General features: G+C 35.6%; 1 protein-coding gene and 1 long non-coding RNA gene across 2 annotated transcripts; both read left to right on the top strand.

Moving 5' to 3' along the window:
* The first annotated feature begins 5404 nt into the window (after positions 1-5404).
* On the top strand, positions 5405-12804 carry LOC110921450 (26S proteasome non-ATPase regulatory subunit 2 homolog A). The gene is made up of 23 exons (XM_022165771.2): positions 5405-5775; positions 5854-5954; positions 6936-7056; positions 7140-7199; positions 7283-7350; positions 7615-7657; positions 7778-7843; positions 7966-8004; positions 8087-8169; positions 8375-8489; positions 8599-8673; positions 8756-8914; positions 9002-9109; positions 9193-9294; positions 9404-9544; positions 9644-9748; positions 9826-10047; positions 10746-10859; positions 10933-11322; positions 11419-11504; positions 11984-12092; positions 12178-12356; positions 12451-12804. Exons 1-23 carry the CDS (start codon positions 5647-5649, stop codon positions 12524-12526), a joined length of 2691 nt encoding a protein of 896 aa, XP_022021463.1. The 5' UTR covers positions 5405-5646; the 3' UTR covers positions 12527-12804.
* Positions 12805-15118: 2314 nt separating this feature from the next.
* On the top strand, positions 15119-16715 carry LOC110922862. Its single transcript, XR_002583537.2, has 3 exons — positions 15119-15256; positions 15811-15866; positions 16407-16715. It is a non-coding gene; the product is annotated as an uncharacterized LOC110922862 (long non-coding RNA).
* The last annotated feature ends 862 nt before the right edge of the window (positions 16716-17577 follow it).

Below are 17577 nucleotides of genomic sequence, written 5' to 3'. Positions count from 1 at the left end.
TGACCCTGTTGCACTCTTTCACCATTTTAGGAAATCAAAGAGAGAGAGAACCATCTATGCAGCCTGCACTCTTTCACCATTTTAGCCACTGAAGAAGATTCAGAAATGTATGTCCAGTTGTTCCGCAGAAAGCAATTCCATACAAATCAAACTAAGTCTCGGTTTTTTAAAAATATACAAATTCAAATGAACAAACCTATGACTTTGGAATAACTTTGACTGCAACAAAAGAGTAACCATAAAAACCGAATGGCACACTCTTAATCTATTGTCACCGTCTTTTTCACATTTTTGTATTGATATCTATTCCATCCAAAATAGCACAACATAAGAGTGACCATAAAAACCGAATCATAATGTTAATTAACCAAACCAAACCTACATTAAAACCAACCTTTATATTTTCTATTTTTTTCAAAAAACAATATGTTATATATTGGGAAAGTTTGGTTATGTTTTTTCATAATTAGTTGTCGTTTGTTCTCCTTATAAATTAGAGGGATCTACTAACCAAATTAACCAAACCAAACCCACGTCCAAAGTCAACGGTTAACCAGATTGACAAAACCATTTTTTTCAATAACCAAATCAACTGAACCGTTCATAATAGAAACCAATCGGTTATAAAAATCAATTATATGTTTGGTTATGACCTATAACCAAACCGACACATTACCATAACGGTTCAAAATATTTTAGTTCTCTTAATTTGAAAATGACTGATCTACCCTATTCTAAAAAGAAAACTTACCCAACAAGCTAGTCTTTTGGCTGCTTTATCACAGTTTCTGCCTCTAAACATGTTGAGAATTTTTCTAGCACCGGTCGGGTATAACCGGTGGTAATTCGGCATGACCACGACTTCCTCAAGCTGCTGCAATATGTTGGATTCACTCGGTGCTCAATGCTGCCCGGCATCATCGTTTATTAACACGTCTTTACAAATTGCCAGGCTGTCAAAGATATTATCACAAATCCCTGCAAAAGGGTATATCAGTCAATTATCACAAATTGTAACCATGGCAAGGTCCTATGCAGCTGCATTAAGAACAACTCCGATGAGGAAAAAACTCCGGCAATCAACATCGTCAGCTTCCTTCCAAGTCTTAGCGTCGTATACGATGCGAAGAAAGCCGCCGTCAGTCCAGCCAGATACAACGACGAAGTGAACAGTTGCAACCCCTGATTATCATACTTGCAGTAGTTACTACCTAAATTCCCATCAATCGTCCTCTTATAAACCACCAGAAAAAACTTCTTTAGAAAATCCGGCATCGACGTCACTCCACCTATCAATAGCCACATCAAAACACTCATCAATGAAACACAGACATATATATACACTCAATTAAAATATTATTCGAGTTAACCAACTAATTGTTTCAATCTCACACGGCTCTCAGATCTTGATCTTAATCTAAGCAATCAACGCTTAGAAATCGGTTGCAAGTATACGAAACAAAACAAATTCGTATTCTTAATCTTATTCAATGTAATATTAGTAAATTAAACTCTTAAATAACCAATATAACAATGCTACTATTATGGATAGGATTAAGAAAGTTACCTGAAACACCAACATCGTAACCAAACATGAGGCCGCCTGTAGCGGCCATAATGCATGATATGATAACAATAGGAGTGATTTTGGCTTCAAACTCGACTCCATCCACGGCAGAAGCGACCGCTAGTCCTCCACCGGCCACCCTAACAAACAGAACATTTGAGACAATCCCATGGTCTGCATATGAGATCAAATCAAACAGTAAGACAACTGAAGAACAAGAAAATGAAACCTGACTACAACAAGTTAACAATAATAAACAACAGAAAAATTACCCATCTCCGTCCAAGTTGATCAGCTATTTCCCACTCATAACAGCACCTACCATTGCTCCGATCGTCAATATTGAACTGAAAACTGAGTACTGCAAGTAAAGGTGAAAACAAGAAGAAATACTTCATTTATTCGTTGACTTATAATTTCAATCCAAGTTTTGTTGGTCCCGTCTTGATTTATCCAGTTAATCCAACAAATCAACAATTAAATCCAAATCCAAATCGAAAAGTAAAAGTCATAATCAGTAAACAAACATATCATATCTTAGCTTGTCATCAGTAAACAAATACTTAAAGATTTATTTGACTTAATGGTAAGAAAGATGATCACCTTCATGTCCTCCCCACTTTCCATCTAATGGAGCCTTGAAGAGCATGCGACAAAAAAGTAAACTAATCAACCAGAACATCTTCAGTAGGGATGCCGAGCCCATCTAACAACTTCATGTGCAGCATATCTCACACCTGATTCAAAACAAATCGGCATGCAAAATCGATTAACCTGAATTTATATTGGATTATATATCGGTTTAATATTTCCCATCCAAAAACCCGACCCAAGAAACCCGATTAAACAACCCAAAGAGCACCCTAACATATGGGAATAAAAGGTACACTATTAAGACATGTTGATTTAGAACATAGTCACCTAAATCGTAGTTCGCTCTGGTTCGGGTACGCAGTTCGGGTTCACGATTTGCTAGATAGGACGAATTCGGTACGGATGGGGTAGGTTCATTTTGGTACAATCCTGTACGGTGTACCGTTGAGTCCTGTTCGATATACAAAAATTAAAACAAAAATTACTAAATTCATAAACCAAATAATAAAAATCCAAACTTCATATTACAAATAGAAAAAATAAACATAAACTTTCTGATATACCCTTAGCCCAATCGAACAACGATTCATTCCATGTTTAACAAACTTTCCGATAATAGTGGCCCTAACTCTATCCTTCATCAAGAGCATTGCACGTGCATCTTAACTTGCACCCTGAAATCAACAATTAATCAATTCAAAACGAAACTAATGACAAAGAAAGATGTGCATATGAAGTTAACATACCTGCTAAAATGGAGACCTGGATCATCATAGCCTTCAACATACAAGAAATCACATCTCAAGTGAACCTAATGCCACAATCATCCACTAAACAACTGAAAAAAAATCAAAAATTCTAAAACAAATTAGAAGATTCGTAAAAATATATAGGGTTTACAACCATAAAAACTCAGATCTGCAAAGTTTTGCTTGTCATCTCCATCACTCCATCTTCATCTACAACAAAACAACCAAAAACGTCAAAAATTAACGATAGCACGGTAGATCTGAGAAAACTTTCAGCAGAAAATAGAAAAAACCTACCTGATTTCCATCTTCATCCACCGATTGCAACTATACCGAAGCAAACCTATCAGATCTGGGCTTGTCATCTTCCCTAGCTCTGCTATTTCCTGCAAAGTTATTAGAGAAAGAAAAAGTCTTAGATCTGCAAAGTTTTGCTTGCCATCTTCATCTACAACAAAACAACCAAAAATGTCAAAAATTAATGGTAGCCCGGTAGATCTGAGAAAACCTTCGGTAGAAAATAGAAAAAAAAAAACTACTTGATTTCAACTACACCAAAGCTTCATCGTTCTGATTGACGCAAGAATGTTTTTGTACCGTTCTTGAATGTAGCTAAAAACTCAGATTGCAAAGCTTCATCCTTCTGGCTCATGTATCTCCACCGCTCCATCTTCATCTACAACAAAACAACAAAAAACCCTAAAAGTCGATGATGGTCTGGTAGATCTAAGAAAACATTCAGCAAAAAAAAAAAAAAAAAAAACTACCTGGATCTTTTTTCCACCGACTGCAACTATACCGAAGCTTCATCTTTATGATTTCATAAGAATGTGTGTTTGTACCGGGGGAGGCGGCCTTGCGATTTTAGGGTTTCTGGAAAATGAAGGAGAGAGAAGGGGGAAGGAAGATGGGGCGGATAATGAGGATGCGTTATGAATGAAACCCTAAACGCATTAGGTATCTCGTGTTTTTTTAGTAGAAGGGTATAAGTGGAAAGTGATGTTTTCTGGTGCTTAAAAGACTGGTACATCATGCTTTAGGGGTGTTTTAAGGGAATGCAAATGACCTTAAGAAGTCCTTCTATTATGCTTTTATATATAGTATAGATATAAATTTGTGATTTAATAAAACAAAACTTATAATTCAGAACTAAGTTGAGAAAAAAATATGTAGATAAAAAACAAAAAGAAATCTACCTAATATAGTACAATTTACCCAAACGAGTAGTACAACACAGTACAACTATTTAAATTTAACCATTTTTATTAGAAAACTTCTTTAGGATTTATAGAAAACCAGGTGCTTTCTCTACAACTTTAACTCAAAAAATAAAGCATCTCAACAAGACTCCATACAACTCCGGCGAGCAGGCCCTTTCTCATTAACTTAAATCCTCTCATCTTTCATACATCTATCTAGTTGGATCTTCGAGCTCCGTCATTTCCGGCGCCTTCTTTGAACTCCGGCAACATCTTTCTATCAGTATTTCTTGCAACCCAGTCCGACCTCTTGCCGCTGGTTCCCGGCCTGACCACTGGCCGCCCCAAAACCGGCCGGTTCTTGCACAAGCAGCTCATATAGGCATAACGGACCGTTGACAACGCCAGTTCCCGATCCAACCGGTCCGGTGTTTTTAGGCGAATCCTCCAAATTTATAGGGATAGGGTGGGGGGTGCTCTTAGTTGAAATGAGAGGGGGGGGGGGGTTGGAGATGAGTAATGTAAAACATGTCATGTCTGGCAAGGGACCCCTACAAGACATGAGGCCTCAAAATTCTAACAAAAGTTTTTCTATACAACTCTATATTAGGATTTTGTTTGCCAAAATACAATATCCAATCACCCAATCCACTCACATCCTTAATATGATTTAATTTTGAAGAAATCTTGCCATCTTAGAAGGCTAGGTTTTAATATCATCATCAGTTTATGAAAAAAAATTAATAACTAACTAATTTAGAGAAAATCATGGTATCAATTTTGTTCACAAGGAAAATGAAAATTGATCTACATCTTAAATTCTCGATTAATTTATTCATAAAAATAATATTTACATGTTAGAAATGCCCAGTTTTTTTTTTTCGCCTAGGGTCCCTAAAATGATCGAATCATCCCTAATGTTTGAACGCACCATCCGCACTTGCCCTAACCCGACCCTTACCAATGAAGGAATTTGATAGAAGGCGTTTTATTCCAATTCCGTCATTTGATGACCAAGCATGATTTTTACAAGATTTCCGTTAATTCTAGTAAATTCCGTAAACCAAACAGTTTACCATATAACATTGGGCTTTTTTTAGGGTTTATCATGGAATTTGAGGTATTGAATCTGTCTAAAACTCCAAGCATTTGAGGTGTACAAAACTCGACTTGGGCCCAAACCGGTTCAAATTGTAAGTTGGCTCAGTATCTTTTACCTTGGACCCAAACCGGTTTATACATATGAAATCTCGAACTGAGATCAAACCGTATTTTTGATGGGCTTTTATACACAGAGGCCCAATATAAACTTGGATCTTGTTTGGGCTGCAACTCTGCATCGTACTTAAAACGATTAATCAGAAAAGGTAAAATAAAAAGAAAGAGTTGAGGTTGCTTGGGGAGAAAGAGAACAGCAAGGGTTCTGTCTGCTAAATACCCCTTTCGTTCATCGAATAACACTCTCGCTAATCTAATTCCAACATTTCTCATCAATCTCATCTGGTTTGATTCTCCAATTCGTCCACTTTCCAGACAAATGGATCCAGAACCAACCAACAACAACAACAACACCGCCAGCGGCAGCGGAAACCCCAAAGACGAGTCCAATTTGAAGCCACCTTCAAAAGATCCGAAGAAGAAAGACGATAAGAAAGACGAAGATCTCGTAACTAATCACTAATTACTTCTTTTGTTTTCGAAATTTAGGTTTAATGATTCTGATTATTGTTTTTGAATGTGACAGTCGGAGGAGGATTTGGCGTTGAAACAGCAGTTGGAGTTGTATGTTGAACGAGCTCAGGATGCAGACCAAGGGTTACAGAAGGTTGCTCTTGAGAGCATGAGGTACTATTTGCTGATATTAGATTGTGTTATTTGTGATTTTGTTTTTGGTGAAAGTATTGGTTTTTGTGAATATGTGTTTTGCTAGTGTTGGTGTAGTACGTTTGAGATCTGTTAGGGTTTCAGATTGCTGTAAGGTGTTAATTGAGGAATATGTTAGTTTTGATAAGCAGGAGGAGGTTAGGGTTACAAGCTTTATAACTATGCAGTTAATGCAGTAAAATATCGGATATCGGTCAAGGACCGATATTTGAAATATAGGCCATCTCGGTGAGATATCGGTGGGATATCGGTAATTTTAATATAATACAGAATTTATATATATAGCAATTTAACACCAATAATTCGGTGATATATCAGTGATATATCGGTTATGTCGGTCAAATATCGGTGATATATCGGTTATATCGGTCAAATATCGGTGATATATCGGTTATATCAGTCAATATCTCCAATAATATCGGTACCGATATTTTGACCGATATTTGACACCGATATTTTTCTAAGGGACCGATATATCACCGATATTAACTGCATATCTTTATAATTAGGGATAATCCTCCTCAAAACCTGATCATAATATCACAAATATTTAGTTTCATATTTATGGCATTTATACCTATATATTAATTAGGTTATCACTTATTAGAGTTTGAACTATAAGGAGAAGCAGAAAGGTATATTTGTAATATTTGAAATTTCACCTAATGACAAGAATAAATATGAAATTTTTAGTGTTTTGATGATTGATATAATTATTTTTTGGTTGGCTGAATATGATATTATGGAAGTTTTAAAGGGTGTATATGAAATTGTCCCTGATAGTTATGTTGAAGGTTAATGGGAGTTTCAAGTTACTAGACCTGTATTGCATTATTGATTTCGGTTTACATTTTTGTTGCTTATTCTAAAGTTACTTTACCATATTCGTGTGAAAATCATTGAAGTTTTATGGTACTAACAATCTTTGTTCTTTGATTGTAGGCAAGAAATTAGGACATCGACAAGTTCTATGACTTCAGTTCCAAAGCCACTGAAGTTTTTGCGTCCACATTATGGAACTCTCAAATCGTATTACGAGACTATGCCAGATTCTGATTTAAAGGTATTTCTTTTATTTTATTAACATAAATGATAAATTCTTATTTTTTTATCAACTTTCTGATCAGGCTTTTGTTTTTAATGCAGAAATTGCTTGCAGATATACTATCAGTTTTGGCTTTGACAATGTCTGCAGAGGGTGATCGGGTAAGGGAGCCCCAGGCATATACTAAATTCTTGTTTGATTATTGTGTTTTTCTAATGGTGTTTTCCGCATTTTGCATATATAGGAGAGTTTGAAGTATCGATTGCTGGGTTCTGAAGGTGATATCGGTTCCTGGGGTCATGAGTATGTTAGGTAATCACTTTATTTGTCTTTTATTTTTAAAACCTAATGATTCTTCAATAATTAAGGCAATATATCACAATGTTATATGTGAAATATTATCATGCAACACTGCTTTCATTTTCACTGATTCTGCATTATCCTGTCATCTATTGTGTTGTTACAGATATACTTGATATCTAATAATCAACTATGCTAATCATAGATTTCTGAGATGTTTATTTTACTTGATTAGCTGGTCCGAATGTCTGATCACTAATTATGTTATCTTTGCAGGAATTTGGCCGGTGAAATTGCACAAGAGTATTCAAAAAGAGTGGTACTGTTTTCTACGTAGAAACACCATTATCTTTTTGTCATTAACTTCACTGTTGACTGTAGTTATCTTTTTGTTTTTATTACATTACGTATATTTATTTCTAAATTTGTGTCAATTCAGAATGAGGAAGCAAACGTGGATGATCTAATAGAACTTGTGGAACAAATTGTTGCTTTTCACATGAAGGTATGACTTATCTGTCTATTAGTTTGAATTGCAGTTTACTCTGTCATCATGTCATCTATTTTTATAATGTTTTCGACGTATTAAAACGCTTTTTGTTTCTATCTCCTTTTTCTACATTGCAGCATAATGCTGAACCTGAAGCTGTAGATCTATTGATGGAGGTATTTCTCTTTACATTTTCTGTCATATTTGATCTACTTGTTTTAAATATAAATATAAATCTTAGCTCTGTATAAAATTCAGGTTGAATTTCTTGATCTGCTAGTGAAGCATGTTGACAAGACAAATTACAAAAGAACTTGTTTGTATCTAACAAGTTCAGCCAGGTAAACTCTATAGTATACTTTATTTGTCTACTGCACGTTGCTTGAACTCATGGTTGTAAAAATCCCGACTAGGCGCCGATTAATCCCGATTAATCGCTAGTCCCACTCCACCGCCCGACTAGCGACTAGTGATAATTACAACACTGCTTGAACTTTGGTTTGTACGACTGTGTAGTGAGTGTTTTTTTGGTTCAAATATTTGTAGGTACCTCCCTGGACCAGATGACATGTCAGTTCTGGATATTGCATACACAATATACAAAAAATTTGAGGAATTTCCAAGTGCACTTCAGATTGCACTCTATCTCGACAACATGCAGGTTTGTTTTTTTATTGTTATTTGAATATATTTTTTTAATTTCATATATTATGAATAACTTCCTTAAGTGAATTAGTGTTCTGATATTTCATTGGATGTTTCTTTAACAGCATGTGAAGGAAATTTTCACTTCTTGTCCTGATCTCTTGCGGAAGAAGCAATTTTGCTACATTCTTGCTCGACAAGTAAGTGTTATTCTTTATATGCCCAGATTTAAGTTTTGATCTCTTGCGGAAGAAGCAATGATTATGTGAGCGTACTGTGCAGGGTTTAAGTTTTGAGCTTGATGAAGAAATGTGTGCTGATGATGAAGACAGGGAGGCCTTGCAAGAAATTATCAACAATACGAAATTAAGCGAAGGCTATCTTACCCTTGCTCGGGATATTGAAGTCATGGAGCCCAAATCTCCTGAAGATATATACAAGGTTTGCACCGTTAATTATGATATTAGCTTTACGTATCAAAAAGCTCATATAAAGCACAACTTAACATAATGTTGTTTCTTTCATTAGGCACATTTGCTTGATGGTCGTGCTAGTGCTGGTGCTAGTGTTGATTCCGCCAGACAAAACTTGGCTGCAACGTTTGTAAATGCGTTTGTGAATGCGGGTTTTGGTCAGGTTGATTATTTATCTGATCAATGATGTTATTTTATTTATTGAACTGTTTTCTGTAATGATTTGTTTTTATCCTCCTTTTTTAGGATAAATTGATGACGGTAACTTCAGAGGCTTCAAGTGGAGGTTCTTCTAATTGGCTTTTTAAGAACAAAGATCATGGGAAAGCAAGTGCTGCTGCAAGTTTGGTACGTAAAATCTGTTATATTTCTTTCATATTAGTTGACACCGGTCTCGCCCAACTGTATATCTAAGCATAATCACGTATGAACTTTAATTCTTGTTTGTACCTCATAGGGGATGATTGATCTCTGGGATGTTGACACCGGTCTCGCCCAACTTGACAAGTACTTCCATAGCAATGATAATCATGTCATCGCTGGTGCTTTGTTGGGTGTCGGAATCGTAAACTGCGGCATCAAGAATGACTGTGATCCCGTGAGTATTCTCTAGTTTTTTTTTTTAATTTTAATTTTTTTTATTTTAAAGCATTTTTATTGACACTCTTTGATGTCTAATTATTTTGCTTATTCTCAGGCGTTGGCTCTTCTTGCTGATTATCTCGATAAAGAAGATTCTTTTGTTAGAATCGGCGCGATAACTGGTCTTGGTTTTGCATATGCAGGCACTCAAAACGAACAGGTATTTTGTAAATACTTTCTTTTCTTAACATTGATTCTATTGAATATGTACGATAACTAGATTTCATTATTTATTAGATTCGAGACAAATTGACTCCGATTCTCGGAGACCCGAAAGCACCCCTAGACGTTATTGCTTTCACTGCAATTGCTTTAGGTTTGGTGTATGTTGGTTCGTGTAACGAGGAGGTCGCTCAGGCAATAATATTTGCACTTATGGACAGAAGTGAGTCAGACTTGGGGGAGCCGCTCACCAGACTATTACCTCTCGGGTTAGGTCTTCTTTACCTCGGGAAGCAGGTAAAATTAAATGCCATTGGTAGAAGCTAATGTCTCGAGTATTTATTATAATATTTTAACTAGCAGTAATATTATTTTGTTTGTCAACTAGTATTTTGACCGCTGCGATTACGGCAGCGTTGTCACTTAAATTAACTCAAATTAAACCGTCAAATATTTGACCACGTCTCGTTTCTGAACAAAATTTACGTCAAAACGTAGACCAACTAAAACGCACATAAATATAATCACGAAAACGTATTATATTTGACCCGGCTCATTATGTAGAAAAATTTACGTCGAAACTTAAACCAACTTGGATGCATACCAAAACGTACTTAAAAATAAACAGATAAGAAAATAGTGTTTTTTTAGGTTAAAGAATGGTACCGTGCGTTGCGGTGGCTTCGAAACGTAAAGCAACTCGAATTTATACCGCCTAGTGAAAACGTATTATATTTGACCAAACTTGTTTCGGAACCAAATTTATGTCAAAACGTAGGCTAACTGAAAACATACATAAAAAGCAGCACGAAAGGTATTATATTTGACCCATGTACATAAACATGTCTACCAAAGTTGAGGGGCTGTATGCCTGTATGATAAATTTATTAAAGACCAAGGGGTGTAAATGAAATTATGCACTAAAAGACCAAAAAAAACCCAACTTGTTACTATTCCTAAGTGACCCTCAAATGTTATATTAATAATAATCACAGGATAGCGTGGAGGCTACTGCTGAGGTATCAAAGACATTTAATGAAAAGATCAGAAAGTATTGTGATATGACTCTGATGTCTTGCGCGTATGCTGGAACAGGCAATGTTTTGAAGGTAATTTACTCATAACGCTTATCCTTGCATAACTCTTGCAATGAAATTGCTAATTGGTTTCTTTTTTGTATAGGTTCAACACTTTCTCGGTCAATGTGCACAGCACTTCGAGAAGGGTGAAACGTTTCAGGGTCCGGCTGTACTTGGTATCGCCATGGTAGCAATGGCCGAGGAGCTAGGGCTCGATATGGCAATCCGTTCGTTAGAGCATCTTTTACAGTACGGAGAACAAAATATCAGAAAGGCGGTTCCATTGGCTCTTGGTCTTCTCTGCATCTCAAATCCAAAGGTCCACGTAATGGATACACTGAGTCGACTCAGTCACGATGCCGATACAGAAGTCGCTATGGCAGCAGTTATCTCTTTGGGGTTAATTGGTGCGGGAACCAATAATGCGAGAATAGCTGGCATGCTTCGGAATCTGTCGAGTTATTACTACAAAGAAGCCAATCTTCTCTTCTGTGTAATTAACAATTGCTCCATCACAGTTTCACTGATGAATTGCATATATACTAATACAGACATTAGTTAATACTTTTTTAATTTTCTATTGTTGCAGGTTCGTATTGCTCAAGGTTTTGTACATATGGGGAAGGGTTTAATGACCCTTGCTCCTTACCACTCGGAGCGCTTCTTATTATCTCCGTAAGTATAGTTTACTCTTAACATATAGAGTAAAATGTCATTTTTGTCCCTGAGGTTTAGCCAGTTTTGCGACTTTCGTCCAAAGGGTTTGAAATCTTGCCATTTTCATTCAGCTAGTTAACTCCATCCATTTTTCTCTGTAAAGTCGGGTATTTTCGTCTTTTTTTTTTAACTTAAAGAGCAATTCAGTTTTCTGAATACTTGTACATTAGGCTAATAAAGTCAGGGGTATTTTCGCCTTTTTTGTTAACTTAAAGAGCAATTCAGTCTCTTGAATACTTGTACATTAGGCTAAATGCTTGTACATAAAGTGAAAAAGACCGAATTGCCCTTTAAGTTAACAAAAAAGACGAAAATGCCTCTGATTTAATGGAGAAAAATGGATGGTATTAACGAGCTGGATGAAAATGGCAAGATACTTTGTTTTTTTCTAAATTAATAAACGAAGAATCGTTCTTATTCACACGTTTTTATGGCAGTACGGCCTTGGCTGGACTTGTGGTACTACTGCACGCATCTCTTGACATGAAAGCAATCATTTTGGGAAAATATCACTATGTTCTCTACTTTGTAGTTTTGGCTATGCAGGTTTGTACCATTCTTTTACCGTTCCCCTTTTTGTTCTTGTAAGACGGGAGTCTAATAATAATCTTTGCGATTGTTCCTTCAACAGCCTAGAATGTTGCTGACCGTGGATGAAAATCTGAAACCTCTATCGGTACCAGTTCGGGTGGGCCAGGCTGTTGATGTTGTGGGCCAGGCGGGTCGGCCCAAGACAATAACCGGGTTCCAGACCCATTCAACCCCTGTCCTCTTGGCTGCTGGAGACCGGGCTGAACTTGCAACAGAGAAGTACTACTACTACTACATCTTTTTGATTCCTTTTCTTCTAGTGATCGTAAAAGCAAGTTATTTATAATATTTTAAACTTTTTAATGGCATACAGGTATCTTCCTCTCTCTCCTATTTTGGAAGGATTTGTTATTTTGAAAGAGAATCCAGATTACAGGGAAGAAGCGTAGGCACGTGGATCAATACTAAACGGGATTTATTGGAAATCCAAAGTAACGTGCTACCATGTGACCTGATTCTGATGGTGACGAAGTCGTGTATTGTTTTGTGACCCGGGCTTAGGTTTTGAGGCAGTCTTAGACATGTTTTTAAGTTATGTTTGATGGTGATGTTAAAATAGATATACGTTTTGCTCATGAACAAGCTGTCATGAACTTTACACTCATTTCAAGCGACGCTTTCTCCCAACAAAGTAGATGACTTTAATTTCAAGTCGTGTGATGTTTGTCATCCGTTAACACAGCCTATACATGCTTGGCAGATGATACAAGTGTTATATGTTGTGTTTTGCTTTGCTTTGACATTAATGCATTTGTGGCACCCCATAACTTAACACTAACTGCCATCGGTTACAAGCAGCTGGCGATTTCCAGACCGTTTTCTGACTTGGTATCAATCACTGCAAAGCAGCTCAAATTTACTTTAGAGCCACCCATATATGATGCAAGGCCTCCCTCATATTTATGCATGCTGAATGGATATTTCACAACTAAATAACTATAGGAATAGGAATAGAATTTGATAGGTTTCTGTTGATTTTATGAATGGGATTAGAGATGGGGATGGGAAATCAGAAATCAAAGTAGAGATGGATAATGCACCCACTCAGCGATTGGTTTTACGCACACAGACTTGATTAACATGTAGTTAGCAACGAAATGTATATCAACTAGTATTTTGACCCGTCGTGCGTTGTGACGGTGTCAAAACTTGAAGTAACTCGAATTTATACCATCAAATATTTGACCCAACTTGTTTACGGACAAAGTTTAAGTCAAAGCGTAGACCAGCTAAAAACACATAAAAATAAGTACAAAAACATATTATATTTGACATGACTCATTACCGAGAAAAATTTACGTCGAAACGTAAAGCAACTTGAATTTATACCGAAACTTACTTAAAGGATGGTACCGCGCATTGCACGGCGTTGAAACGCAAAATAACTCGAATTTATACCGCTCAGTGAAAACATATTATATTTTACATGGCTCGTTTCTGAATAATTTTTTTGTCAAAACGTAGAACAACTGAAAACACACATAAAAATAAGCACGGAACGTATTAAATTCGACTCACTTACATAAAAATAAACTCATAAAACTCAAAGGGGTCAAAATGACATTTTACAAAGTTTTTAGAAAGCTTAGGAAGCATAAGTGACAATGCTGAAAGTTGATAAATGATGTGAAATTCGCTGTGGTAAATTAAAAAAAAAAAAGTCATGTGTGAATGTGTAGGAGCTAAATGACCAAAAGAGATTGGAAACATGTAAATCAAACTTCTCAAGAGCATACACAAGTAAGTTACTCACCAGATGGAAAAATATAGACTGGGGACTCGACTCGACGGTTACGTAGTTGGTCAGTCGATTTTGGTTCACTGTTGTTCAGCCGGTCATTTTCGATAACAGTAACATATGGATGGGACTAGCTTGACTGTGATGACGGGGTTCGATCATCAATGAAAATGTTAGATGTAGATAGAAATTTATGAAGTATGGATTTTATGTTCATCAATGAAAATGTTACATGTAGATAGAAATGTATTATACATATTATACATTATACATATTATACATATTAAAACAAATTATACATGAATAGTGTTTTTGATTTTTTATATAATTGTTTTATTTTTTAATTAATATATATATATAAATTGATCATGAATAGAGTTTTTGAATTTTTAAATAATTGTTTTATTTTTTAATTAATATTTTATTTGCTATATATATATATATATATATATATATATATATATATATATATATATATATATATATATGTAGGGGGCCGCTAGAATGAGAACCACCTCGAGTTGTAAGAACCGCGAGAACTACTTGATCCGGGGCGAGGTGGACCAATTTTTTTTTTCAAAAACGTAGATGCATGTATTATAAACACATTCGTAAAAAAATAAAAAAAAATGCCGTGCATGTAGTTTTTTACACCACAAGTTTGTGGTTTACGAGTTCCGTAAATTTACGGAACTCGTAAACCACAAACTTGTGGTGTAAAAAACTACACGCACGACATTTTTTTTTATTTTTTTTACGAATGTGTTTATAATACATGCATCTACGTTTTTGAAAAAAAAAAATTGGTCCACCTCGCCCCGTACGGTGTGGTTCTCGCGATTCTTACAACTCGAGGTGGTTCTCATTCTAGCGGTCCCCTATAAATGTATGTATATATATATATATATATATATATATATATATATATATAATTAAAACAAAGTCTTCAATTTTAATTATATTTTATTTATCATATGTTTTGATTATTTTTCTAATAACTTGCGTTCTATGTTTATGTAACACCCCAAAATGATAAAATATATATATATATATATATATATATATATATAATAAAGGTAAATAGTAAACTTAACATAGTTAAGGATGTATGGCAAGATGGTAGCTAAATGTGGTTAAACATTAAGAATTGTAATTAGTAATTAAGTGTAAGGGGTTAAGTGCAAAATGATAAAACTTAATTACTAAAAACAAATTAAAACACAAAAAGATAGTAAAAGATCCCTGGGGATCGATCGACCAAGAACAGGCAAAGAGAAGGGAAACCCTAAACTCAATGTATCAAGAAATTGAAGCCTAAATCACAAGAAAATTCGATGCATGAGGCCTCTTTTGCGAAAAACTAACCCTAACTAGTGAAGTGGTGAGTTTAATTTTCTGAATTTATGATTTGTAGAATGAGGGGTTAAACCCAATCTCGATTTCTTGTGTCAAATGTGATAAATCTGAGTTTGAATTGCTCTCTAGAACAAGAAACCATGTTGACTTCAGTTTGGTATGAAGATTTTAGTGAAAACCCATTTGAAGTTGTGATGATATGATTAGAGATAATGATGCATGTGTTTATTCTTGATGTAGTATGATGGGTAAGGTTAATATATGCATAATGATGTTATAATAATCTGAATATTTGAGGAATTTATGTGTTTGAGATGTATTGCCATGATTTTAGAATGACTTGGTAGAGATGCGTTTGCTATGCTTGTATATTGTGCTAGTTAAGATTGTACGCACATAAGGTGTTCGATGAAATGCTTGAGCCGAATTGGTTATGTATGAACATGAGAAATTGTAGTTTTAATGATCTAATGATGGCATGAAATATGAATACGAATAATGAACGTTATAGTAATGATGTAAATGCGTGAAAGCAATGTATAATGTGAAAGCTAAACGTGAATGTGATGCACCTTATAGGTCGAAGAAAAGAGGAGAATCAAGCCAAGCAAAGGAAATAGGAGCGCACAACTCCGGTAAGTTCTTATGAACTTCGTTTACTCTACTAGTGGATTTATGAATAATATTAATGATAATATGAATTCGTACTATTTTCCGTTGTGGATTAAAAATTGATTTAGATGTAAGGAAATATATCGAAGAGGGTTTAGAAGTTATGTTGTAACGAATGCGAAATAGCAAATCCATTGCGGATTTGGTTATGCTAACGAAAGTTATGATAAGCTATGCGAGTCGACCGGTTCTAGTTGAACAAGTCGAATAAGAATAATGCTACCATCCGTTTCGAATGGGTGGTTTTGAATGCTATAACGAATGCTAGAAGTTTAATCCGTTATACGGATAGAAAGAAGAATTTATGTTGAAAGCAAATAACCCAACTAAACGGGTTGAATGTGTATGCTTAACTCTCGTTGAGAGTGTTTATGCCATACCCAAGTATTTGGGTAGTCGAATGTGTAAAAAGGATGAAAGCTCATATGCGGATGGAACTAAAACGAAGGAATTATAATTAACAAGTGTGATGACTAACTTTTAAGTATTGTTGTTGAATGTAGGTAAATCCTCAACTTAGGCGACTCGGCGAAATGGAGCGAGCACATGTCCATGTCATGTTATACCAAATGCTTCCGCTAGCTTATGTTCATCTTTATGGTCCATGACTTGTTATTTTTTTTTTAACTTTGTTAGTAGTCGTACATTTGTAAAGCTTGTCGACTTGCTTTGAGTAGTTTAATGTCAAACGGATCGTAGTATGTTGTTTAGTTTATTATGTTAAAAACAGGGGGCACGTTCGTTTTACGAACGGGTCATGCCGAATTTTTGTAAAAATTTTACTATGTATCAAAGTTGGTATTTTTGATGTCTTTAAATTACTCTAGTAAGTAATTTATCTTTTTGAGTTGTGAAAGATTCGTATATTTTGAAAAGTTTATGTTTTCTAGCGTCTTTGGTTGTCACTTCTCCTAGACGCAAAAACGGACGTTTCAAGTTGGTATCAGAGCCAAGATTTGAGGGATTCGGGCAAGAGTCTTAGTGCTCGAACTCAAACCAAATGGCTCGTGCTAATGTGCTCGCTCAAAGATCGCCAATGAGGTAATACGCTAAGTTCTCAGTAATAATAATGGTATGTGTAATATGTTTCGGATGCAAAAATAAAAGCTAAGTTTATAGATGAATAGATAGGAGGTCATACGGAGAATTCGGGAACCGTATGGCTGGAAATATGCACGGGAAATAGACAAGGTAACAAAAAATAAATAAATAAATAAAATGACACAGCAGCGTTTCAGCAATTCGGGAAGCCGTCGCCGACGGGCTCTTATGCCGTCGCCGACGCCCCCATTCAGCCGACGCCTAAACTTCCTGCCTACGGACAAAGTGGACGACGGCCCATAATTAGAACCCGTCGCCGACGGTATGACCAGCCGTCGCCGACGGCCTTTACAAAGGTGATCCGCAGAAAAAAAAAATTTCTTTTATTTTATAGTATTTATGTTTGGGAGTTCCGTGTGATTCAAAGGACCATTAGATGATAGCATAGGGTCCTTATAAGCAGGATGATAAGATACTTATGACCACAATCCGTGATCACAACGAAAAAGAATTTATAAAGAATTAAAGGTAATGATGTGAATAACATAAGTTGAAAAATGAGCCTTAGATGATCAAGATTTTGAATTGCACGATTACAAGTGTAGTAAACAAAAGTCGAAGTATGTGTTATAT

The sequence above is a fragment of the Helianthus annuus genome, chromosome 17 (genome assembly GCF_002127325.2).
Source record: "Helianthus annuus cultivar XRQ/B chromosome 17, HanXRQr2.0-SUNRISE, whole genome shotgun sequence".
Classification (NCBI taxonomy): domain Eukaryota; kingdom Viridiplantae; phylum Streptophyta; class Magnoliopsida; order Asterales; family Asteraceae; genus Helianthus; species Helianthus annuus.
The sequence above is the reverse complement of the archived record's forward strand: the minus strand, read 5'-3'. Positions and strand labels throughout refer to the sequence as shown.

Coding starts and splice junctions, on each gene's coding strand:
- LOC110921450 (XM_022165771.2), top strand. CDS start 5,647: ATGGATCCAGAACCAACCAACAACAACAACAACACCGCCAGCGGCAGC. Junction 7,844..7,965: donor TTGTTGCTTTTCACATGAAG/GTATGACTTATC, acceptor TCTACATTGCAG/CATAATGCTGAACCTGAAGC. Junction 8,674..8,755: donor GCTACATTCTTGCTCGACAA/GTAAGTGTTATT, acceptor CGTACTGTGCAG/GGTTTAAGTTTTGAGCTTGA.